Genomic DNA, 25,659 nt, shown 5'->3' on the forward strand with positions numbered 1-25,659 from the left:
ATCCACTGTGGTTGAGTGTCTGAAGTGGCATCCAGGTGCCTGTATCTCTTAAGTTTCCTGATGAGAGATGAAGATCTATTACAGTGACTTCAGGCTTTCTTAATGTTGAATAAGGGGGTGACTCACCAGCTCCTTTAGTTGGGAGTGAGATCCTAGCAAACGCCACTTCCTTTCCACACATCCCAGCACAATGCCCTTAGGTATGGTTCTAGTCACAAAAATTTCAAGTCTAGATAAATTCATAGAACAGGTTTGGAATCTTGGCTGATGGGGTGTCCTCTAGCACTCCCCTCCATTTGACTAGTTGCATGTTGGTGTTGGTTCAAACCTGTAACCCTGTTTCCCAACCCTTTTGATCAGTGTCTTTTGCAAGGTGGCCATACAAATATAGAAATGAGGTTCCCAGCACCACACTCAGCTCTTCCTCTCCCGGTGCTTATTGTGCAGTACACAATCCTTGTCACAAGCTAGAGTGTTAATCAACTGCACTCCTAGTTTCTCTTGGCCTACATCTGATTCTGCATAGTGTAGGAACTAAAAAATGTCCACCCTGTCATTCTGAGTCTTCAGTAGCCTCTGAGTCTGTGGATGTTGATCTTACAGGGACATTAGCTCTTCCTTTTCCTCAACTAACAGAACCATTGCTGCAGAGAGGCCCTGTAGATGATGAAGTCCACTTCAGACCAGACTTTATATATCTGCTGTTGACATAAGAAGCACATTCATGTCTGTATAGGTTTTGTATGCTGAATTTGACTCCTGCTTGATTTTAGCCCCTGAATCATCTCTCAGGGATACCATTTTTCTGCCCAGTAGCATGGACCATTCTACAACTAAGAAAGCAGGCCATCTCTATTTCCACAACACAGTGATGACTACACTTCTGAAAAAGCATTGTGAGGATGACTTCTTTATGACTTCCTTCTCACCAGCAAAGATTCAATGAAGAACACTTGGCTACACTAGTATGTAGTTGCCCTGTGACCTCCCACCAACATAGGTGCAACACTTGCCTACCCTGATATATAACTTTCCTTATCACCAGATAAGAAACATAACACCATAGACCACTCCCCACTCTTCTTCAAGTTGTGCATTCAGGCTCAGATCAGATGGGACACGACCAGTCTCATCTTGCTAACCTATTTTGGATGGGATGACTGCAATTTCTAGTCTTATGATTTCTGTTTGTCATGGTTCCACTCTGCATCAAGACCTATCTACTCATTGCTTCATCTTGGTCTCTCGTCATTTTTTTCCTGAGGTTCTGAATATCACTTTGAAACCCTCTGCAAAGACTACATACAGAATTATATGAAAGAAATTTTCCATTTAGGTTGCTTGTCAGATCTGCAGTGTAAGAGACCAGATTGGTTAATGTCTTAAGCCAAGGCATGGAGGTCTTAAACACAATGCACACAGAATGTTGTTTCACTGTTAACCTTTACTCACAAGTCCCAGAACCCCTGGTCATCACATCAGTTGCATTCTACACTACTTTTACTTGTATACCATACATGTGTTGTCCCCCATTATAAAAATAAAAGCTGCCCCTCCATAGCGAATAGTACATAGCTAGACAGCTATACATCAATTCAGTAAGCTAACTTTGCAACTGTAGCTAGTGAGTGAAGAGACTATTTTATGCTATAGAAACCCAATAAACTGAACTTTATTTAATTAGAACTATGTACAGCCCTGATATCGGAATGGTTTCTTGATTTATCTACCATACTAATTTTAATAATGATTTCATCATTGCTCGAGTCCAGCACTACTGCCTCAAGCTGCATCATGAGAGGTAGACTGCAGCAGTTCAGTAGGTAGTTCACTGGTAGGTTCCAAACTGAGACGTGAATGCATAGATGTAATTGTAGCAGAATGCTGGTTCACTGACTTTGCTATACTCCCTTACAGTTCCTCATCCAAATCCAATCACATGATTCTTTGGTTTCACTTGTATGGCTGCATATTGCCCACTTGTAGCTCATAAGAAATCAAGTCTGGCTGGTGCTGTATCACATTTCCTTGAATCTGTGACTTCTGATCAAAACTCTGATTTGAAAGCATGTGACTTGTGCTTTTAATGACAAATTATTTGCTTCTCTCTGTCAGTTATTTGCTTCTCTCTGTCAGTTCACCGTGCGTCTCTATAATGTTTCTGTTGCCTGACATACTACCTTTTGGTAGCAATAGGCATAATGATATAGTAAGTTTTACTGTAAGCCTGTTCCCCATCATTAATTTAGAATAAAGTATTTTAGCCTGTAATGGTGTATTTCTGTATCCAGTAATGCTAGATGACTGTCCATCCGACTTTGTCTCTCACGTCTTCATTTTATTTTATACAGTCTGAGTCACATGATACCACGGTCCACTCCCCACTCTCTTTTGCTATACAGATGAAAGTAGAACAGATGATGCAACACTATAATCTTTATAGCACATACAGGAATTAAAACAAATGAAAAGTTGACACCTCATGAATCATGAATTCAGTAAGCTACTTTTACAACTGTAGCTATTACACAGTACAGAAGCCAACTGAATTGAACTTGTTGCAACATGCTCAAATTCCCAGGCTATGGAAAACTTTTTGATCTCCTGGCTTGTGAACTGTGAATTACTGTATGGCATGGACTTATTCCACTATATTTTGCCTTAGAAATATTGACTTAAGTACATTAATCACTGACATTCCTGTAATATCTGTATGCTACATATCCTCACAGCCTCTACATATTTAGAGTACTAGTCAACTCATCTTAGAAATGTAAGGTTACTATATACATGGCTATACAAGCTGACAGACAGAAAATACAATATTGGATTATTTATTCAGTCTCAACTAATGGGCATATCACATCCAAAAGTATCTGACGCCAGCAACTCTCACATTTTGGATTGTAGACTTAGGCTCCCCTACCCATAATTCCTATCCATTCCCACAGTTCCTAAGATCTAGTTTGACAATTGAACTAGCCAGATGTGGTTTCCAGGTATCCATGCAGGTGGTGTGTTTTTTGCTTATTTTTTTCAGATAAGTGAAGTCTTTCTTCTATATAGGCTATTTTGGTATTTGCTCATCTAATCTTCATAGTAGTGTTAGGATTCTTGCTGTTTTGGATGTTCCCTTTTATTTGTTCCATCCTCTGTACATTCTATTAAAAAAAATATATATATATATATATATATATATATATATATATATATATATATATATATATATGGGTGTGTATAAATTAAATATATAGATACATATATATATATATATATATATATATATATATATATATATCTATATATATATATACACACACACATATATATTGCTGATTTACAGCAGAACTCTGAATGTTAAGTTGTCTATCTCACCTTCGTTCTTGCTGGTTGGGATCGGAGCCGATCCTCTGCTCCGACTCAGCCATCTTCTATAGCTCAAGAGCTGTTTACTAGCTCGAGGCTACCCCTTATCCCATGATGCCTAGCGATAGCTACCCAGATCTCATTTACCGCTTCAGCTGCGAGGTGTTGTTTTTCTGGGTCAGGATCATATAAAGTTTTTTTGTATAACTTTCTTACTATAGAATTCTATATTTCAGTGTTTTATTGTTAACAATTAGTCTTGATTTTTGTAATAGCTAGTGTTTAGTTGTAGTATTCCTTCTTTACCTTGTAGAACTCATTTAACTTAGAGAGTTCTCCCCCACCCCTCCCCCCATCCTCTTCTTGTCAGGTTAGTCGTTTAAGTTAGAGGCTTTCCTTCTACCTTTCATAGGTTGGTACTAGGCTATCAGCCCTAGGGCCTATACAAGCCTAGCCATAACAATTCCCTGGCTATTTCTTCCCACATTATTTACTTTCCTGGACCCCTGTTTAGCAGGGTGACTGACGTGATCCCTGGGGTGAATTTCCTTTCTCCCATCCAATCGTCAAGGTTCCTCTTGAAGAGGTCCAAAGACGCACTCTGCTTGACATGTATGGGCAATCTATTCCAGAGTCTGGGGAGTCTCTGGGTCAGGAACCTATCCCTCCAGCATGTTTTGTTTATTGTGATGACCAGGTTTAGATCCCTGGAGCGTGTAGCTCTGAGGGATTGGGATTTCTTTAAGTGTAGCATGTCCAACAGCTCTGGGTTTGACATGGCCTTGTATGTTAAGCAGAGATCGCCTCTGAGTAGACGATATGCAACAGAGTATAGCTGGAGTTTAAGGCAGTCAGCGTAGGGCATCTGCTTTAGGCCTGTGATTCTTTTAGTGAGGTATTTCTGAGGCCTTTCCACTTGTTGCAGATGTCTTGAGAGGTACATACCAAATGGGGTGTTGTATTCTATAATGGGTCTAATCAGGGATGAGTACAGTGGGACAATGACCTCCTTTTTTCTGGATGAAAAGCCCTTTGTGATGGTGTGCCACATAGAAGGATTTCCTGACTGTTGTGGCGATGTGGTTATCGAAGGTGAGACCACTGTCCACCTGTGTCCCTAAGTCTCTTATCACACTTTCTGTGTTTAGTGTACTGCCACCTATATGGTAATTCATGGATACATGTTTTTTCCCAAAGGGGATAACAATACATTTCTTGGCATTGAGCTTCAGCCCATGGCTTTTGCACCAAGCATCTATTTCTGTAAGGCCCTTTTGTAGAGTATCCACATCATTTGGGGATTCAATAATGGCTCCCAGTTTGCAGTCATCTGCAAACTTTGTTAGCCAGAGTCCCTTAGTGTGACCTGTACTTCAGAGAAGTAGATGCCAAACAAGAGCGGCCCCAGGACTGAACCCTGAGGTACTCCACTTGTCACTTGTCTGGAGCTGGATTTGGAGTCGGCTACTTTTACAGTGTGGGTTCTATCAGTAAGCCATTTAGCAACCCATTGGGTGACATAGGGATTAATGCCCAACTTAGTAAGTTTATCTATGATTCCAGAGTGGGGATGGTGTCAAAGGCCTTGGCAAGGTCTAAATAGGCTGTGTGGACCACCTTACCCTTGTCCATGGCTCTGGAGACTGATTCAAAGAAGTCAATCAGGTTCAGGAGACAAGATCGGCCCTTCACAAACCCAAACTGGGTGGGGTCCAGTGTTTGAAGGTTGCCAATGTCTTTGTTTATAAGTTCCATGATAATACGCTCCATGGCCTTGCAGATAAGGCTTGTCAGACTGATGGGACGGTAGTTTCCGGGATCCAAGGTGGATCCCCTTGTGGATTGGGATAACTGTAGCTCTGCCACTCAGTGGGCACGAAACCTGAAGTGAGGCTATGATTAAACATGACACTTAGGTGAGGTGCCAGTTCATATTGTAGTTCATGTAGCACACAGCCGGGATGTCATCTGGTCCCATGGATGCTGTATTCTTGGCTTTAGAGAGTGCATTTTGTACCTGTGTGGCCGTTATTACTGGAATTTGGCAATCTTCCGGTATTTAGATGGGCCATTTAGGGGGGTGAGAGGGGGGTGAAGCTGGCACTGAATCAATCTGCCAGGATATTGGCAATATCCTTGGGATCAGTATATTTAATGCCATTCTGTTTTAGCTCAGAGCAGATCTGAGCATTGCCATTTAGATTCTTGACATAGTTATAGAATGCTTTGTGGTTGTCTTTGGAATCTTTGGCAATTTTATTTTCATAACTAGCTTTGGAGGATTTTATGAGGCATCTCAGTTTCTTACTGAGGATAGTAAGGGAGTTTTTTGCATCCTGGGATTTTCCTCTTTTCTGCAAAAGTTTCTTCCTTTTGTTGTAAAGTTTGTTTATGGCAGGGGACCACCAGATTGGCTTCCTTTTTTTGGATGAGAGCATTTTGGTTCTGTTTGGGATGGCACGATTCATGCATGAGTGGATGTGCTCGTACAGTGTCTTAGAACTCATTCACTCCAGAGCATCTCTTTTGAGTGTGCACCTTTAACCCCTAGTGGGCGTGGCTTAAGCCTTTAAAAACTAAGTTATCACCTTAGAGTTCTAGAAAACTCTCATTGAAAGAGGTCAAATATCAATAGAGTTGTGTTTGCAATCACATATGGCTCAAGACAAAATATCCTGGTACCTTATAAGTAACATGGTTTTGGAATTATTAATGCAAATATGAACAATCCATATTTGACGCCTAGAGGAGCAGTAGGGGTTAACTGCAGAAGACGCCTGGAGGAGCACTCGGCTGTAATGAGCTATGTAGGATTCAGCAGTTGAACTTTCAGTTCCCGTCTGCATGGGTGTCATGAAGTTTGTCACTTCTGACTTGAGTAGCATGAAGTTGGCTTTGGAGAAGTTTTTTCTGGTGGTTTCTTTACTGGGGGGGTGGGGGTGGGATGTGGATGTTAAGGGTGATTAGCTTAGGTCAGACCTGACTAACGAGGGGGTGACCATAGGTATGGAGCATTGATTTCCCATGTTGGTAATGACCAGGTCTAGGATATTGGAGCCCCTGGTGGGACTATGGATTAGTTGATCCAGGGCGTTGGAATTTATGAATTCCAAGAACCATTGCGCAAAGGTGTTGGGACATAAGTAGTTTTCCCAGTTAATGGCAGGGTAGTTAAAATCACCCAGTATTAGGGTGTTTGGTTCTATCTTAATATTTTCCAGTATGTTTAGAAAGGTGTAGTGAGAATCTTGGGGTATGGTGGGGGATCTGTAGCAAGCTATAATTTGGATTGCAGTCTTACCTAGTGTTAGTTGCACTTGGAGAATTTCAGACACATTGTGTTGGCCAACTAGCCTGGTGGTGTGAATATCCTTGGTGAATATTGACACTCCTCCACCTTTAGTGTTTCGGTCCTGGTTTGGTGGCAGAAAAGTGTGGTAAGAGTTGTAGCCTGGTATTGCAGGGGTGCTCTCTGGAGCCTTGAACCAGGTCTCAGTTACTGCACAGATATCGATGTTCTCCATTTTTAGGAGTGCCTCGAGAGAGTGCATTTTGAGGTTTAGACTTCTAGCATTGAGTAGCATTACCTTCAGATTTTGCATGCTTGTACCTGTTACGGTGGTGGTTTTGTCCTTTGAAGTTTTCCTAAAAAAGGCACTATAGAGGTGGCAAGAGCCTTAGCCAGTAACCTGAATCCCAGGGGCGACAGGTGCAGACCATCTCTGGCAAAGCATCGTGGTCTGTCAATCATGTCATCCCAGGCAGACAGATACTGGATCCCCTTTGAATGCCACCATAAGCTTAGCCAATTGTTGAAATCAATCATTTTATACTTATATTGTGGTATCATTCTGGGCGAAGGCAGGATGCTACTCAGGGCTAGGGTCATACCTGCCTGGGTCACATGATCCGAGAGCTCTTCCATGTCTCTTTTCATGTAGTCCAGGGAGGTACGTCTCAAGTCATTCACTCCAACATGGACAATGACAGAGTCATATTTGTACTTGTTGTGGAGTGACTTGAGTGCATGCGTTATGTGGCGGATCCTGGCACCCGACAGGCAGCTGACTGTAATTTTCTCCTTATTCAACCTGGTGAGAGGGACATCAGTGTGCCGGACTATAGAGTCACCTATGACTAAAGTGTTTGGTACATTGTCTTGCCTTAGGGGCTGTTGCTGGGTGGCACACTAGTGTTGTGAACTATGTGACACATTGGTTGTGATTGGTGTTTGTTTGCATTTCAGCTTCAGAGGTCTTTGTTGCTTGGGCAGGTTACAGTTAAGGGCCTCTTCATATGTGGATTTAGTGTTGCTATATGTGGGTGTTGGTGGTGCGGGTTTAGAAGGGCTATGTGTTGCTTGAGGTGTAGTGTGGGTGTTAACCTTCTCCTCTTGACTGTTTAGCACAATCTTGGGTGGAGAGAGCTTTGCTTCCATTTTGGCTATGTAAGTGCATCTCTCACAGGTTGTATTGTTGGGTGGTAGGAGGAGAGGGTTGTCTGTGTACATGAGGCAATTGCTGCATTGCCCCAGTATGCCCAGATTCACCAGGTGGACAGGAGAAATCACTGGAAGCTGACCCTTGGACATGCCTGGTTTGGGGCTTTTTTTTCTTTGTAAAGTATAGGAGCTGTTTCCTTAGCAAGGTACTTTGCAATTATAGGCTGTTTAGTGCCTACTATTAATTTCTCCTTGTTAACAAGGAGAGTTCAGTGTTTGTATGAGTTTAAGGCTTCCTAGTGCTTTCCAGCAGGTATTAGAGAAAGTGCTAGTCACAGGGATGCTTAAAGGTAAGATTGAAAAGAATGCACTCTGCAGTGTGCACTAAAGAAGTTAGATGTGAAATAACTTGAGTTTTGCCTGTTTAAAAAGTTAAGGTTTAGTGGAGAGTTGCTATTTTTAAAACAGCAAGATGGATTGAAAGGGGTGGTCACTTTTGTATTTTGGTACTATGAAATACTGTAGGATAGCCAATAAATTTAAATAATTGAAGGGGTAGGATTTCAAAAATGATGATTTTGTGATTACTCACATAAGCCAGTGAAAGTAGAGAGAAATGAGATATATGGTCAGATTAACATAAGAGGCGGGCAACTAGAAAGACAGTGGTATTTAACAAGGCAAATTAAATGCGTGGGAGGGTGGGAAAAAATTCTTCCTGACTCAGAACAGAGAGAGCTGTGGTCTCTTTTGAAGTTTTAATATGCTGTTAAAACAGAATGCAAGCAAAACACAAGGTAAAGAAAACAAACTACAGTATTCAAAATATAGAAAGGCAATACAGTAATACAAAAAATAAAAGCAAACTAACCTTTCCTTCACAGCAAAGTGTAGCAGAGTCTGGATGAGCCTTTCTGGTAAAGCCTTTCTTCATAGGCTAGCCGTTTAAGTTAGAGGCTTTCCTAATTAAAAAAAAAAACAAAAACTTTATCTATAGTCTTGTAGCATAGTGTGTTTTTTTGTGTAGACTGTATTTTGCCTTGGTAGCTGCTGTTGTATTTGTTGTTTTCCTCTTTCAGGATGTCGAAGGAATCCAAAGTGTCAGGATTCAAGAAGTGTGACTCATGCTGTCAGAAAATGTCTCTGACAGATGGGCACACTTCTTGCGTCTGTTGTTTAGGTGCTGTGCACCTGCAGGACTCTTGTTCTATCTGCCATGCCTTTAGTCCAAGAGTCCTGCAGGAGTGTAAGAATAAGCTTATTCTTTGGGGTCTTTTAAAACCCCAGGATTCACTGGCCAAGAGCTCTCAGCCTGTGAAATCCCCTAAATCTACCAAGCCATCGGCTCCAAGTTCAGAGCCGTCCTCGGTTCAGACTCTACCTTCTACTTCGGTTCCGGCTGGTACCGGTAAGACTATCTCCCCGTCGGCTCCTTCAGAAACTTCGGAGCCTTCGCAGAGCCACAAGAGGCTGAGGTCCCCTTCATTGGAATCGGTACATTCGGCTCCTCGGTCTCCTATGCTTCAGAGCGAGCGCAGTCACTGATCCTCTCACTCCTCTCGATCCTCTAAGTTGTCCGATCACTATGTGGAGCGAGTGGTCAGTAGGCTGCTAAAGTCACAGGCACTTGCCAAGATGTTGTCCAGCCCTCCTCAACAGGTGTCGGCTCCGTCCACCTCTATCAATGTTTTTCCTCCAACTCTGAGTTCGGAGCTGGAGTTCGTTGGGGTTCGAGTAGTGGAACCGTTGGCTCTGATAACTCTATCTCCTTCGGTTCCGACATTGGCTCCGATCCCTTCAGTGGTGCCTTCTGTCGAAGGATCTGGGCGCCGGGGTTCCCTCATCTGCTTCGAGGGGGCGAGTGGCATCTGACCCTTGTCCAACCCCGTTCTCCCTCTTGGAGCTTTGGCGCAGGTGAGCTCGGCTCCTACATCGGCCTCGGAGCTGTCTCCCTCGGTGCGGAGAAGGATTCCAATTTCTTCGGAACCAGAGCTTTCTCTGCATCGTGGCAGGGACGCCTTCGATGTCATGAGGAGTGTGCTGGTCACAGAGTCAGCTCCACTATCAATCCCACCGGCTCCGTCCCCTGTAGTGCCTGTGCCAACCTCTTCTCCTCCTCCAGACCCTAAGCATAGGGAACCGGCACTCCAGGGCTCCCTATTGGGTGTTTCCTCTTCTTCCGAGGCCTCCCCTCATCATTCAGAGGAGCCCCCTCGTAAGAAGAAGTACAAGAGGAAGCACATTGACTCCCCTGAGTCTGTCACTTCTGATACAGACTTAGATGATTCGGAAGGGTCCCCGAGATCCCCCTCTGAAGATGTTTCCTTCTTGGACATCCTAAAAATGCTTAAGCAGGGGGGGGATCTGGAACCCCCTAGCCCCTACCGAGGATGAGTCTGTATTTCTGGATGCGTTCGGTTCCCGACCTTCCACCTCCTGGGTTTCTCTGCCTTTCAATCCACTTATGGCAGTGGTGGCTCGAAAGGCTTGGTCAGCTCCGGATACAGTGGAACCAACTCCAAGGAGACCTGGCAAATTCATCACAGCACCCCAAGATAAGCAGTTCCTTACCAAAGGTGTTCCTGTTGATGCCATGGTGGTAGCAGCAGCCACCAAAAAAGAGTTAGCGGAGACCTCTTCATCTCTCCATCCTCTTAACAAGGAGTCTAGGACCATGAACGATACGGGATGTGAATGTTCGCTTCAACAACCTTTTCTATTAGGTCACTGAACAACTTATGTCATTTTACCCGGCTTCAGAGGGATCTCCTTAAAGAGCTCGGAGATACCCTTCAAGATCCATCAGCTGAGTGCGCTCAAGCTAAAGTAGTTTCCCAATTGGCGACGCTTAATTCCATAGTTAACTCCTCCATGAGGCACATTTTCTATGCAGCCGATGGTGTGAGTAGAGCTGCAGGTACAGGTGTGGCCCTTAGGAGACATGCATGGATGCGGCTGTGTAATTTTGTGGAACCTTTTCGAGCGTCATTCACCAACACCCCCTTTGATGGTTCTTTTCTTTTTGGACCACAGGTGAAAGACACTTTGACTAGGTGTGAGCAAGAAGGCAAGACTCTCTCTCTGCTGTGGGAGTCCGTTTTCCCACTCCTTCTAGACCATACCCCAAAGGTCAGAATAGTGGCAAAATGTGGTTCCAAAAATCCCAGGGAGCCTTGCCTGACATGTAGCGATTTTTCCTGTAGGGGCAGAGGGGGAAATAATAACAACAGATGCCACCCTCGTGGCAGTGGGGGTCTGCAGAACCAGGGCAATAGAGAATCCTTCTCTGATAAGCCCTTTCAGCATCCCTGAAGGGTTGCCCGGCTGCTCACCTCTGGAGGCAGTCAGGAGAAGACTTTCACTGTACCCAAAGGCCTGGCAAAATTTAACACAAGACAGATGGGTATGGTCCATTATATCCAGAGGTTACAAAATTCCCTTCTGTCAACCCCCCTTACTATCAAGGAAATCCCTTCCAGATGTTCCACCCAATCTGAGGGACCAAGCAGTAATAGAAGTTTCAAAACTGCTAGAAAAAAAAGAGTCATCCAGGAAGTCCCGGCAGACCAGCACGGATCTGGAACTTACTCAAGGTTCTTTTTGGTACCTAAAAAGACAGGGGACCGGAGACTGATTCTGGATCTCAGCAGACTAAACAGGTCTCTACAAAGAACAAAGTTTCAGATGGTCACGCTACAGTCCATTCTACCCTTTCTGGGTCAGGACAATTGGATGTGCTCGATAGATCTTCAGGACACGTACTACCATATCAAGATGGACAGGCGCTCCAGGAGATTTCTTCGCTTCCGGCTAGGAGCCAGTCATTACCAGTTCAGAGCTCTGCCCTTTGGTCTCACCACAGCCCCCAGGGTGTTCACCAAATGTATGGCAGTGGTCACGGCTCACCTGAGACGTCGAGGATTCCAGGTGTTTCCATATCTAGATGACTGGCTCCTTACTGGTACTACCAGGCATCAATTTCTACAAGCCAGGGACTACACACTCACAATCTGCTCCCAGCTAGGCATTACAGTAAACTTCTAAAAATCTGCCTTGTTGCCCTGTCAATCTATCACCTACATAGGAGTAGACTTAGACACAAGGAACATGTCCGCAAGGCTACCGCTAGAAAGGGTGTCTACAATTCATCAGCAAATACAAATTCTAATGCAGAGCAAAAGAAGTCAGGTTCATCCTTCAAACTCTGGGTTCCATGGCAGCAGCCATTCTTCTAATCCCACTGGCCCGCTTTCACATGAAGGTCCTTCAATGGCTTCTGTTCACACAGTGGTCTTTCCAACAGCTGCCCATGTCTCACATGATCATGATTACAGAAGCATGCAAAAGGCAACTTTCCTGGTGGATGGTCTCCCCACTAGTGACTCAGGGCAGACCCTTCATTCAGCCCCCTCTGGTAGCCACAGTGACCACAGACGCCTCCCTGATAGGGTGGGGGGGCATTATCAGGGCAGGACAGTCCAAGGCACTTGGCAACCTCACGAGTACCATCTGCACATAAACATCCTAGAAATGAGAGCCATGCTCCTAGCGTTGCAAGCCCTTCAGGACTCTCATCCTTCTGGGATCATTGCAATTCAAACAGACAACATGTCAGTGGTGTGGTACATCAACAAGCAGGGCGGAACCAGGTCCTAACCCCTGTTTCGAGAAGCACTCAGACTGTGGCAGTGGACGATTTCCTCCCAACGCTTTCTGATTGCGACGCACATCCCTGGGAGGTCCAGCATCGTGGCGGACAGGCTCAGCAGAGCTATCCTCATGCCTCACAAGTGGTCTCTGAATCAGGAATTTGCAGACCTTATCTACCGCAAATGGGGACAGCCTTCCGTGATCTTTTTGCCACCCCCTTCAACAGCAAATGCAGCAACTACTTCTCCCTTCTTCCCCTTCCAGGTCACTCACCCAGAGACGCTCTAGTCCACACTTGGCCTCAGGGACTTCTTTATGCCTTTCCTCCGTTTCCCCTGATTCCAAAACTTATACGGAAAGCAATATCGTTGGGTTGCAAAATGTTCCTCATTGCCCTCTACTGGCCTCGACAGATGTGGTTCCCGTTCCTGCACCATTACCTTCTCGATCAGCCCTGGACTCTGGATCCGATTCCAGACCTACTGATTCATCAGACAGGCGGGTTGCATCAATCCCTCCTAACCCTCCACTTCACAGCTTGGTTGCTCCACTTCCAACCTTAGCCAGGCTTCCTAGCATTTCCCCGACTGTACATGAGATTATTGTCTCCTCTCACAAATCCACAACCAGAAAAACCTATGCTAGTAAATGGAAACGTTTTTTTTGTTGGGCAGAGACTAGGAACATAGATCCCTTTTCAGCCCCAGTCCACGAAATTCTAGAATTCCTAGCACGACTTTTTCATTCTGGGTCCACTTTTGTTACAATCAGGGTTAAATTAGCGGCCATTTCTAACTTTCATGTCGGTCTGTCAAATTCAAACATTATGTCTCATAAGCTCTGTAAAGCCTTTTTGAGAGTGACCACTCTCCTTAGGCCTCCAGTGAGAGATCTCTCTCCTCCTTGGGACCTTATCTGGTATTAACTTCCCTAACTCTGCCCCCTTTTGAACCAGCAGAGTCCTGCCCTATTAAGTTTCTATCTTGGAAGACACTCTTTGTGGTAGCTATTACTTCAGCCAGAAGCATCTCTGAACTTCAGACACTACGTGTTCGTCCTCCATACTTGGTTTTTCATAAGGACAGGGTTGCTCTGAGGACTAATCCTTAGTTTCTTCCGAAAGTCTGCTCAGAAAATAATTTAAACCAATCTATAGACCTTCCTGTGTTTTTCCCCAACCACACCAACAAAGCAGAGTACAAATTACACCAATTGGACGTTCATAGACAATTGCGTTTTTACCTGCACAGGACTAAGGAAATAAGGAAGTCGGACCAACTATTCCTTTCCTGTGCTCTAGGCAAACAAGGTATCCCAGTTTCCAAGGTGACCTTATCCAGGTGGTTGTCTCACACTATTACTTTCATTTATCAATTAAGGAACAAAGAGTTGCCTATCAAACCGAAAGGTCATTCTACTAGGGCCTTGGCCAATCTAGGTTGCCTATAGATTCTATCTGTGCAGCTGCTATGTGGGCAAATCCTCATACTTTTATTTTTCATTACAAGCTAGATATGGTCTCCAGGAGCAGAGCTGACTTTGGTTCCAGTGTTCTTTAGAGTCTGTTCCAATGAGCCACCCAGGATTGTAGGTGCTAGGGATGCTGTCCCAACCAGCAAGAACGAAGGCGAGATAGACAACTTAACATAAAAAAGTTATGTACCTACCATAACGTTCCATGTTAGTTGTCTTCATCTCGCCTTCTTTCTTGCGTCCCACCCTCCGTCCCCCTGTCCTGTTGGACTGAGAGGAGTTCTGGTTTCACTGGCTGAGTGTTCTCTGCTTTGTTTCCTCTACTGACTTAGAGAGTATGTCAGGTATGCTCAACCTATTTGTATAGACAGGTTTATTCTCTGGCTATGTCTGGGGTTAGCTATTTCAAGCGGGATCTGGGTAGCTATCGCTAGGCATCATGGGATAAGGGGTAGCCTCGAGCCAGTAAACAGCTCTCAAGCTATAGAAGATGGCTGAGTCAGAGCCGAGGATCAGCTCTGATCCCAACCAGCAAGAAAGAAGACGAGATGAAGACAACTAACATGGAACGTTATGGTAGGTACATAACTTCTTTTTCTGGAACTTCTATGTTAGAGTACTGCTGTGACTTCTGTTTAATTAGGGTATTGCTTTGTACTACTGTGTAGTTAGAGTTGTTGTTTCTTGTTGGTGTCGGTGTTTTCCACTATTTAATTATGGTTGAAAAGGCAATGGGCTTCAAAAACTGCTCTGCCTGTGAACACAAAACTCCCATCACCCCATGATCCACAAACCAAATGTGTTTATTGCCTGGGGGCTGCCCATCTTCAAGAAGTTTGTGAAGTCTGTGTAGCCTTTGCCCTTTGAACCATCGGTCCAAACTGTTTCTCAAGGACCTTCACCCTGCCTTCCCAAGAGAATCTGCCTCCTCCCTCTCATGTTCTCCTTCATCCAAAAAAAATGGTGGAGAGACAGAGACACTTTGCTAACAGGCTTCTCCAGTCCTGTCCACCAAAATCCTACAGCAAGATACATTCTACCCCTTTCTGGGTTCATTGAAGCATCCATCACCCGCATTCCTCATGCCAGATTCCACATAAGAATTTTACGGTGGACTCTCTCTCAGTACAGTGGATCATCGTTCACTATCCTGTATGCTTCCCAGTCAGACTGTCATCTATCTTCAGACAAAATATGCAGTGGTTCCCATCTAGTTTCTTTGGATCATCCCTTGTTCTCCCTCCCCCAAGAGTCATAGTGACCACGAACGTATCCCTTCTGGGATGAGGGTTTATATTGAGGGGAAGACTGTCCAAGGCATGTGGTTATCGGTAGAGGCCAATCTTCACATCAGTGTTCTGGAGATGAAAGCAGTCTTCCCAGCATCGCAGGCCTTTCAGGACTCCCTCCACAAGGGTGTGTTCACTTTCCAGTTAGACAATATGTCAGTGGTCTGGTACATTAACAAACAAGGAGGAACCAGTTTATACCGTTTGTGCTGGGAAGCTGTGAGGGTTTGGCATTAGGCAGCATCTTCCCAGTGCTTTCTGACTGCAGCACATGTCCAGGGGAAATCCACTGTATTAGCAGACAAGCTGATCAAGTCCATACTTCTGCCACACAAGTAATCTCTCAATCAGACAATGACATCTGGAATTTTCAGACTCTGGGGACGGCCTTACTGCATATCTTTTGTTATGATTTGTATCTGTATTTAATTTTACTTTAGTATGTTTTCCTTCAGTTGCACTTGATGGCCAGTAAGAGTCTTGGGGCCAGTCCACCTATCTTATCAGTAAACAGAATCTTAAATAAAGGTAATCAACAGCAGAAACCGCAGTCTAGGTTGGGGCTTTGTTTGGCTGTGCCTTTCTTTGGAATATCCTTCCATAAGTCATCCAAGGGTTTGTGGTAGCTGGGGACTCTGTCCTATTAGTTGAGATGGACAGAAAAGACAACATCAGATATGAAAGTTAACATACATGCGTGTTGTCATCTTCCCCCTCACAGTTCACCTTCCAGATTGTTACTATCATGGGGTGTCGACTGACCATATTGGACCTGTCTGAAGCTTTGTCTTACATAAGTAAGACTGTATTTTTGCCATTTTACTTCTTTCTGCTTATTTAGCAAAGTGGAGGATTCCGTATAGGCAGTCTAACTTGATCTGGCGAACTGCGAAGGCAGAGGGGAATTACAGGTAGTGAGAGCAGTTTGAGCAGTTCTAAAGTCTGAGAGTTGCCAGCATTGGATCTGAAATACCCATTAGATGAGATGGCTAAAAAAGCACAACATGGATCTAGCATTATGATAAGCACATAACTCATTCATTTCTCATGTTTACCCATTTTGTTGTTTTTGTCAGTTTGTATATGATTATTTTTACATGGTTGTTTTGTTGATATGGAACATTAAAACGTTGATGATGTTGAATTGGTCCTAACTTTAACCATGGTAATATTGAAATTTCATAAGGTATTAACTTTTCATTCAGGTTTTTAATTCCTGCATGTGCCCACACACAGGTTCATAGGTGTGTACTAGGCCAACGGCCGTGAAGCCTTTGCAAGCCTAGCCCATAGAAGTGCCCTGGCATCATGCTGCTATTAGTTCCCGGTGCCACTATCAAGTAGAGCCACTGGAGTGATCCCCGGCGTAAACTTTATATTTCCCATCCACTCATCAAGATTTGTCTTGAAAAGGGCCAGTGAGATGCTCTGCTTGACATGTATGGGAAGTCTGTTCCAGAGCATGGGCAGTCTCTGGGCTATGAACCTGTCCCTCCAGCATGTTATGTTGATTGCGGTAATGAGGTTGAGGTCCCTGGAGCATGTGGTGCAGAGAAATTGGGATTTCTTTAGGTGTAATATTTCTAACAGGGCTGGGTCAGACATGGCTTTGTAAATCAAGCAGAGATCGTCTCTTAATAGACAATATGAGACCGAGAAAAGCTGGAGTTTTTTTTGAGTCTGTCCATGTAGGACATCTGTTTAAGGCCTAGGATCCTCTTCATGTGGTACTTTTGTGGCCTTTCCAGCTGTTGCAGGTGTTTATTGAGGTACATGCCAAATAGGGCATTATACTCGATGACTGTCTAATGAGGGAAGAGTAGAGAGAGATGGTGACCTCTTTCTTCCTGGATGCAAAACCCTTGCTAATGAGATGTGCCACAAAAAAGGACTTTCTGACCACAATGGCAATGTGGTGGTTGAAGGAGAGGTTGCTGTCAACCTGTGTCCCCAGATCTCTTATATTATTTCATAGTATTTAAGGCCTTGCAGTGGGAAGCAAAATATCCTCGAACAGCTGATATTTCTTATTTTTTAATGCTTTATTTGTAACTGTAAGAATTCGAGTCATTTGGTCAAGCACAAATATCCTTATGGCTGGTGTGCTGCGAATTCATGATTTGAGTGGATTATACCCAGACAACCTATTACTGTAGGCTTAAGTGTAAATTTCTTTTTTTTGTGTTGTGTTTTTCCTTTTCATACTAAGTGCTATAGGAAGAAGATGCAAGTGGTACTTCGAAATTATATTTGTATTTTTTTTTTGTTTTAACTGTTCTGGGAAGATATTTGAATCTTTATTGAAAAACAGGAAGTACTTTGAAATTAATATTTTGACAGAAAATTATACAAATACTTGTAGAATGTTACCAGTGTCTGCAAACTAAAAAAGTTTCTGCAATGTAATGACTAATCAGCTAATCATTGTTTTTTTTCTTCATTTTGTAGTGGTGGAATGTTGATACAGGAGTGCTGCTCCAGACATTTTACACAATTGGATCATACCTGAAAAAAATGCACGTGTCATCGAACTTCCAAACCTATGTCACTATTGATAATAATGGCATCCTTTATGTTCTGAAGCGGATTGAGTGAAGCTATGTAGTTTCTCGCAGCACAATCATGGTTCTTAGTGAAAGTGTCATCCAGATGACATTGTATGAAAAAGAGAAATTCAACTTTTGGTGCACAGAACTCTACCAAATATGTATTCCAGTATTGTGTTCACCTTGTTTACATTTTTTTCAAAAGTAAAACTGAGCCAAGGTACTATTGTTTATCAAGTACCTTATAAACTGCAACACCAAAATGGTAGGTAATAATGCGAATCATAAATGCAGTCATGTTGGCCCAGTATTGAGATGGGCTGAGTCCTAGAAGAAAAATAAGGTATAATGTATAGACCAGATCATTGTTTGAAATTCACAGAGAGAAGAAGGAATTGTCAATTTTAAATGGCGTTACTTTTTTGTGATCAGTGGTGTTGCTGGAAAGAGAGCATTCATCTACTTATATGTGCAGCTGATCAGGTTGTTAATATACATAAGCTCTTCATTGTGGTAGTAGTTGTAGAAATGTAATTTTTTGTTTTAATGAAATACAGTCTTTTGCCTGTTAAGCGCAACTAATGAGGGCAGTAATGTGGATGTAACAACTTGATCTGTGTGTGTGTGTGCAAAGAACCACATATTCACATGGATGTAGTTTGAAAGTTTTCTTTTGTGGTAGAATATTCTGCCGTTTAATCACATTCATTAGTTGTACCACCATGATCAGTGATTCAGTATTTTCATAGAGACAAGTTCTTAACTTGTATTTATAATGTTCTCAACAATTAGCAATTTTTAATACAGAATAACCTGCACACCATATCCTTAATAATGTATAGCCATTCATTCATTTCATAATAATTGCTTTATCCTGTTCAAAGTGTCAGTGGAACTCGAGCCTATCTGGACTAGTCAGTTGTGAAGGGGAAGCCAGACTATCAAAGGATGTAAGCAAATGTACATGCATCTATAGTCAATGTAGGGGAATCACCAAATTATCTTTCAGCATGCCTGGATATGATGTAAGAGAGAACAAGAGATAACATTAAAATCAACACAGGCACAGGAGACATGAGCAGAGTTCCCAGAGAAGGTAACCTGGCCAGCAACTGAACCGGAAACATGCTTTGTTTCATTCTGTGAACAGGATAGCTCAATAGTTTGAGAATGAAATGAAAATTTGCTTAAAGTCCAAATGATATACTGTGTCAAAGAAAGTTGCTGAGCTGCTTGCTGCATTTCTGAAGCTAACAAACTGATCTAGTAGTTTTTTTTCCCCTCAAAAATGTTTGTTTCTTATCAGAAGACTTTAGTTTGGTAGTGTTTTGAAAAAAGACGAAAAAAATCAAAACTTCTACTTTTTATTACACAGGATCCTTTCATTAGAAATTAGTTTTATTTCCATTTGTTTTTGCAGTAAATATTTGTTAATATTTTATAAATTGTTTTATCCCATTCTCGCTTACACATGGGCACTTATGGTACTCACTGATCCTAGTTAACAGTTCCTTTTATAGTGAGTACTAATGTTTCTTTATTAAATGCTGTCTGGAACAACATCCTGAGCTGCTGCTACATATGTTTTAAGAAGTCAAACTTTGTGGCAGACTTGAAAAATGAGTAACAAAACAAACTATAACAGTAAAACATAAAATGGCCAGGATACAGCTTTTGTTTGTCTTTCGGCTTTTCCCGGTTAGGGGTCGCCACAGTGGAACTCCAGTCCACTAATGATTGGCAGTAGATTTTCATGAACGCCGAGGTGCCAGCTCGATGTTCAACCTTCAACATTTACGCATGTCTTTCGAACGCCCACCCAACCGCGGGGAGGACATGCAGACTCCACACAGAAGGCACTCCCCGCATTCCAGCTGAGAATCGAACGGGAGAACCTCGTGCTGAGGCAACAGCGCTACCGCTGCACCACCGCGGATCTCCGATACAACTATTCTACTTTATTAGGTGAAGTGCTTTTCTTTTGTGGAAGTCACAAACTTCATCAGATCAGAACTTAAACTCTGCAGCAGACTTGAAAAATGAGTAACAAAACAAACTATAACAGTAAAACAAAAAATGGCCAGGATGCAACTATTCTACTTTATTAGGTGAAGCGCTTTTCATTTGTGGAAGTCACAAACTTCATCAGACCAGAACTTAAACTCTGTGGCAGACTTGAAAAATGAGTAACAAAACAAACTAACAGTAAAACAAAAAACAGCCAGGATACAACTATCCTACTTTATTAGGTGAAGCGCTTTTCATCTGGTCTGATGAAGTTTGTGATTTCCACACACGAAAAGTGCTTTACCTAATAAAGTAGAGTAGTTGTATCTGCAGCAGACTTGCTCATTTTGTCAAAGCAAAACTACACTAAGAGTAGAGCTACAAAATAAGAATTGGAAAGGATGGATATGTGAAGGGACAATGTAAACTGGGTATCCCGTTTAACTGTAGAATGAAAACATGCTCAGAAGGAAAGGATAAAAAGTAGTATTGCAGAGTAATTGTCATGCAGTGTGTCAGTATTTTCATTAATTTACTTGACATTTCTCAGAGAATAGGCAGTTTGAATGTTGAAAATTCTTGGCATTTCATAAAACATTTTATTGTGATGTATCTAGTCCTATAACCACAAAAGGAATCTGAAGGAGTGATAAGTGGAATATTCAGGACTTCAAGACCTTATCAGCAGTTCTCATGTACATACGTGACAAATCCATGTTGTATATTTTACTTTCCTACGTGGGTATTATTATGAAATGCTCTTATACTACCTTTACAAATCCCACTAAGCCCTTATAAACACTGTGACTTGTGCATGTGTTTACAGCATATTTTGCTTCTGCCTGCTTACTGCTTAGCAAGCGTCTTGCCAGCTTTGGATACCGAACTTTGAATAGGTGGTTAAGAAGCGATAGTGGCAGAAAGAGTAATGTGGAAAATTGTCAGAAATTAGTATTAAATCCAGTGATCTCTGATCAGAGTACATTCTTTAACAAAATACATTATCTTTATCAGAGGAGTTGTAGGCAGCAAATATGGATTTTGCCATTAAGTTAACATCACTTCTTGGCTTATTTCTCCTTGGACATTGTTGTTCATAAAGGATTTGAATTGCAGGAGTTCATAATGTGAGGGAAAGGAATAGCTAAGGAATAGCTGGAAGCAAACATCGGTCCCTTAGCTTGATCTTTTTCAGTAGCTTGCTATCTTTAGAGATGTGGAATGCATGTTCATGCCATGGGCATTAGAAAGAGCCCAGTTATAAAACAGTGTGTACTGCATGACCTATTCTGTTCTTTTTTGCTGTCCAGGAGACCAGCACAGCTAATATCCTACTGGGATGTCTTAAAAACCTAAACCAGCTTAAGCAGGAATATGTTAACATGATTCAGAATAACTCAGTAATTGCACACTACTTGACCTTCTCTCTTAAAATGAAATTCCCAACAAATTAATGCCTAATTTAAGAAAATGTGTACTAATCTATTATGGCTATAAGACTTATCTGTACAGTCCATGTCAGACAACAATAATAATAGACACCTGTTAATCAGATAAGCCCACTGGATAATGGTATCTTTTCAGGGGTGACCCAGGAGCAATGTTTGGTTAAGTGACTTGTTCAAGGTCGTACATTATGCAAATGAAGGCCAACATCCTTAATCCTCTCCACCAGTCCTACTCCCTCTGGTGGCCTCTTGGGATTTCTTGTGCAGTTCTAGAATGTTGTACCACAAGTAGCCTCTAGCAGGTCTGTAATTCTCTGTTGAACTTTATTTTTGCCTTCTGTGTGCCCTGGAATAATTTGTCAGATAAAAGGCCCACTGCTTGAGCTTTTTGGTGTCTTTGATTAGTTCTGCATGGCTCTGAAAATAGAGAGTTACTTAAAGGAAATACATCCTTTGTAACAGCGGGACTAATACCAAGTACACAACTTGCCCAGGCTACTTCAGCCCCTCCCATCACAAAATACACTATGGTGCAATTTGTCTCCAACTCTCTCGTTGTGCAAACAATATACAGCTTTGAGAAATGGTCTCAGGCTACAGTTTGCTATTTTTACTAGATTTTTTTTTTCAAAATAAATGTGTCGTCCTGTAAATGTAGATGTTGGGGGATCCACATGCCCTGATCATAACCTCCTCCCCCCCCTCTGTGTTTTAGGGGTGGTTGGCCAGGTGAGGTTATGCTATTGATATTTTTGTTATATATATTTTATATTGTGCATATTTTTTATATGCAGGTATTTTGGCCTTGTTGTCTTTTTAGGGTCTTCTGACATCTGGGGCAAGAAAAGACTGAGATGGCGATGGTCATGCGCATTAGTACCTGGTACTGGCGTCCAGTGGCGCTTGTCTAATGCGCCTGAGTATTTCATTTGGTGGATCTTGGGACTACGACATAGCCAGAGGACACGGCAATGTGGATCCTCGAACATCTACATTTATGGTAGGTACAAAACTGTACTTTTCCAGCTATAATGTCCTGATTACCGTTTAGTGATATTTAGTTCACACTGCTGTTTATGAAGAAGTGTTTTCCAACTTTTAGTACCTCCCTTTAGGCTCTTTTCAATCTGTGTCTTACTGACTTTGTTTCAAATCCCTCTATTTTTGTATGTAGCCTATTAACATTGCTATTTTTCAGGAATTCCTCATTCTTCACTTTTCTACGTATTTCCTGCATGGAGGGTTCCTTTTTTTCATCAACTAAAATAGTGCATTACTTGTCTTATCTTTTTCTGTTTATATTTCCTGATCTACCAGTAGGGATAGTCTTTCCTTATATTTCACAGCAGAAACCAATAACTTTAGAAGATATAAATGCCAGAACAAATATCACATCATTATAAGTATATCAGTCTTATTTAAGTTGTTTGGGGAAGAGAACAACATTTTAAGTACTCCGTTTGCCAGGTCTTTATGCCTAACACCTTGAGAAATGTAAAGAACCAGTTAAGGCTTCATATGTACAAGAAACGTATTTTGGCCCAGTAGTTTGCAGATGGTTATGAAAAGATTGTGGACTCCAGAATTAGGGTCCACGAAAGACTGTACGCTATCCTTTCTTATCTGCTGTGGTAGAAAGGGGTCATTCATCTGTATTCTTCCTTGTGAACAGGTCTTTGAAGTTCTCCTCACTAGTACCCTATTTAAGTACTGGTCAGAAAGTTGTTGGCATCATGTCAAAATCAGTGATGGAAGCTGTATTAGTACAGCCTGTGATGCAGATCTTTATTTCACAAGTATTAGCGTTGGTGGTTCCACTGTTAGGTTTGCCACTGGTTTCAGTGTTTTCTCACAGTCAGTGACAGTGGGATTATCATTTCCGTGCTTAGGGTTGAGGCATTTATGCCAATGTGTCTGGTCCAATAGCAGTAGTCGCCAAGGTATTTGGCACATAGTATACAGACACCATCTGCCATGACAGCAGCCATACAGTCACCCTTGAAATGACTGCTCTGATGTTCATTTCTATTTGGACATTAACACCATTACAAGAGGCAAAACAGTCTGTTCATAATCCCTTGAATGTTCCATTTCAATTAGGAGGACAGAGGAATGTAGGACTATTAGCTGCATTCCTCCACAATGTTGTCATCTTAAGTGTTATTCTCTTTGTTTTTGGTCTCATCACCTCCAAAGGTCATAAGGAAGTCTGCATGTAAGAGGAAGCATCTTAACTCTCTTACTGATTCTCCTGTACTAGATCTTAAATGAGGATGGATATCACCTATCATCACCCACTGATGCCAAAAATTCTGGGAGGTTTTAGAAATGATGAGACAGTGGGGGGGGGAGGTGACTCATGAATGCCACCTGCTCACTGCAGACAGTGCTTCAGAAGGTGTTCCAGTTCACCTGCAGTCCTCTTGGGTTGTCCCTGCATTGGTGGGCATTCAAAGGGGATGACCACCAGTGCAACATGGGAAGTTTCTGATGCTGTGTTTCTTGTTCCTTTCATAAGAGACTCCTAAGCCAGGTACTGCAAGTGTTGCAGCAGCTCTTAAGAAGGTTCCAGCTTCTTAGAGCTCAATGATTCACACCCCAATAAGGAATCTCGTCTCTGGACCATCAATTTAAGCATGTTTGTTTCTCTTTTAAATTTGCACTGAGCGCCATAAACTATTTACCTCATGTTTGAATTGCAGCAGTCCCTGGAAGATGAACTACATCAGTCAGTGGACCACTTGTCAGATGCCCCTTACAAAAAAAGGTATTGCAGTGTTTCAGCATGATTACCTTGACCTTAATATTTTCACCAAGGGCTCCATGGTGACCTTTATAAATTCCCCCTTTCAAGGTCTATTCTTGTTTATCATAAAAGAGAGAGACACTTTGAGTCAGTCAAAAAAATAAGGTGAAACCCTCTCTGTTGATGTGAAGTTGCAGCCTCCTCAAAATCCCTTCTTATTGTTGTTAAAGAATCCTGACCAGGTAAGGTTTAGAGTGCACAATGTCAGAAGAACCAGCAGTCTGGAAGGAATCCTAATCCTCATGGCAGCTTGTAGGGAGGTTGTCCTACCAGACAGAAAGATACTCAGCAGTTTGGGGGACATGATCCACCCAGAGGCTTTGCTTGACTGTCCTACTCTGGATTAATTTGGGTAACATCCATTTCTCCACCTTCCTGCCTGGCTATCAATCACATACACAACAGGTGGATAAGGGCACTGTTATTCAGGATGTATACAGGCCTCTTTCAGACTCCTTCATGTCCATATTTGCTACCTTTACCCAATGTCCCACTCTGCCAAAAAGTATCAACAAAAAGAGTAGTCAGTAACCTGCTGATAAAAAGAGTCCTTTAAAAGATCTCACAAGACCATAAAGGATTAGGATATTAACCCAAATTCTTATTAGTGCTGTTAAAAAATTATGTAAAATCAGGTCTATTCTGGGTTAAAGTAGCCTAAAAAACTTAATCTCCAGAGGAACATTTTAAATGGTCACCATGCAGTCCATCCTTTCATGCTTATCTGAAGGAAACTGGATATGCTGTTTGGACCTGTAGGACACCTACCTGCATGGTAAGATAAGCAAGGAGTCCAGGAGATGCATTTGCTTTTATGTACGAGCCAGTCAGTACCGATAAAGGATTCTTCAGTTTTGACTTATAGCTTCCAAAGTGTTCACAAAGTGCATGTTTAGTATAGCAGCCATCGAGAGTCTGCAGAATTATCCCGTACCTGGATGACTGGCTACTGGCTGCTCCTTTCCTTTCAGAGCTGAACTCATTTCAGAAGTCTTTATTCAAAATGTTCCAGTCCTTAGATGCAATTGTGAATATTGTAAAGCCCCATGTAGAACTCTTGCAGCTGCTCTTGTTCATTGCTTGCAGCATATACACCTTAAGATCCATATCCTGATTTCCCCAGGACAGGGTTTAGCCTTTCCAGTGCAAGGTTTTCTTTTCCATATAGTGTTGGTCAACTTGTGTTCATCTCTGCTCAAAACTCTGAGTCTGATGGCAGCAGCAGCCATTACCATGGTATCATTTGCTACTGACCTTATGGGAGTATTTCAGTGAATGCTACAAGCACTGTTGTCATAGTTATTGTATTCAGTGTCTCAGCAAGTCAAGTTGTCCAGAGAGCAACATCACAGCTGGATGCATTTCCCCAGTCCTTGTAAGGGAATAGTGTATTCCAGATTCTCACTGGTGTGGTTGCAGTTACAACAGAAACTTCTACCTTAGGACTCTACAGTATTATAGAGAACAAACTGTTCACGATGGTCAGACCCCCTAAAGAACTAGTCTTCACATTATTGTAGTGAAAATGCAAACTGCCCTCCTTATCAAGCTAGTATTTCAGGACTCCATTCACTCTGGTGATATGGCAATGATGTTTGAGTCTTATCCCAAATTATTTCTCTAGATTCTCCTT

General features: G+C 42.4%; 1 protein-coding gene across 1 annotated transcript in view; it reads left to right on the top strand.

The window, feature by feature from the left end:
* The window catches only part of APAF1 (apoptotic peptidase activating factor 1), a 2,040,921-nt gene extending 2,021,429 nt beyond the window's left edge, over positions 1-19,492 (top strand). The window contains exon 27 of the mRNA XM_044087206.1: positions 17,668-19,492. Coding sequence (XP_043943141.1) covers positions 17,668-17,814 — 147 coding nt within the window. The 3' untranslated portion in view covers positions 17,815-19,492. The remainder of the gene's footprint in view (positions 1-17,667) is intronic.
* Positions 19,493-25,659: the final 6,167 nt, after the last annotated feature.

This window comes from Protopterus annectens, chromosome 11.part0 (genome assembly GCF_019279795.1).
Source record: "Protopterus annectens isolate FY-2018-M chromosome 11.part0, PAN1.0, whole genome shotgun sequence".
NCBI classification, from domain to species: domain Eukaryota; kingdom Metazoa; phylum Chordata; order Ceratodontiformes; family Protopteridae; genus Protopterus; species Protopterus annectens.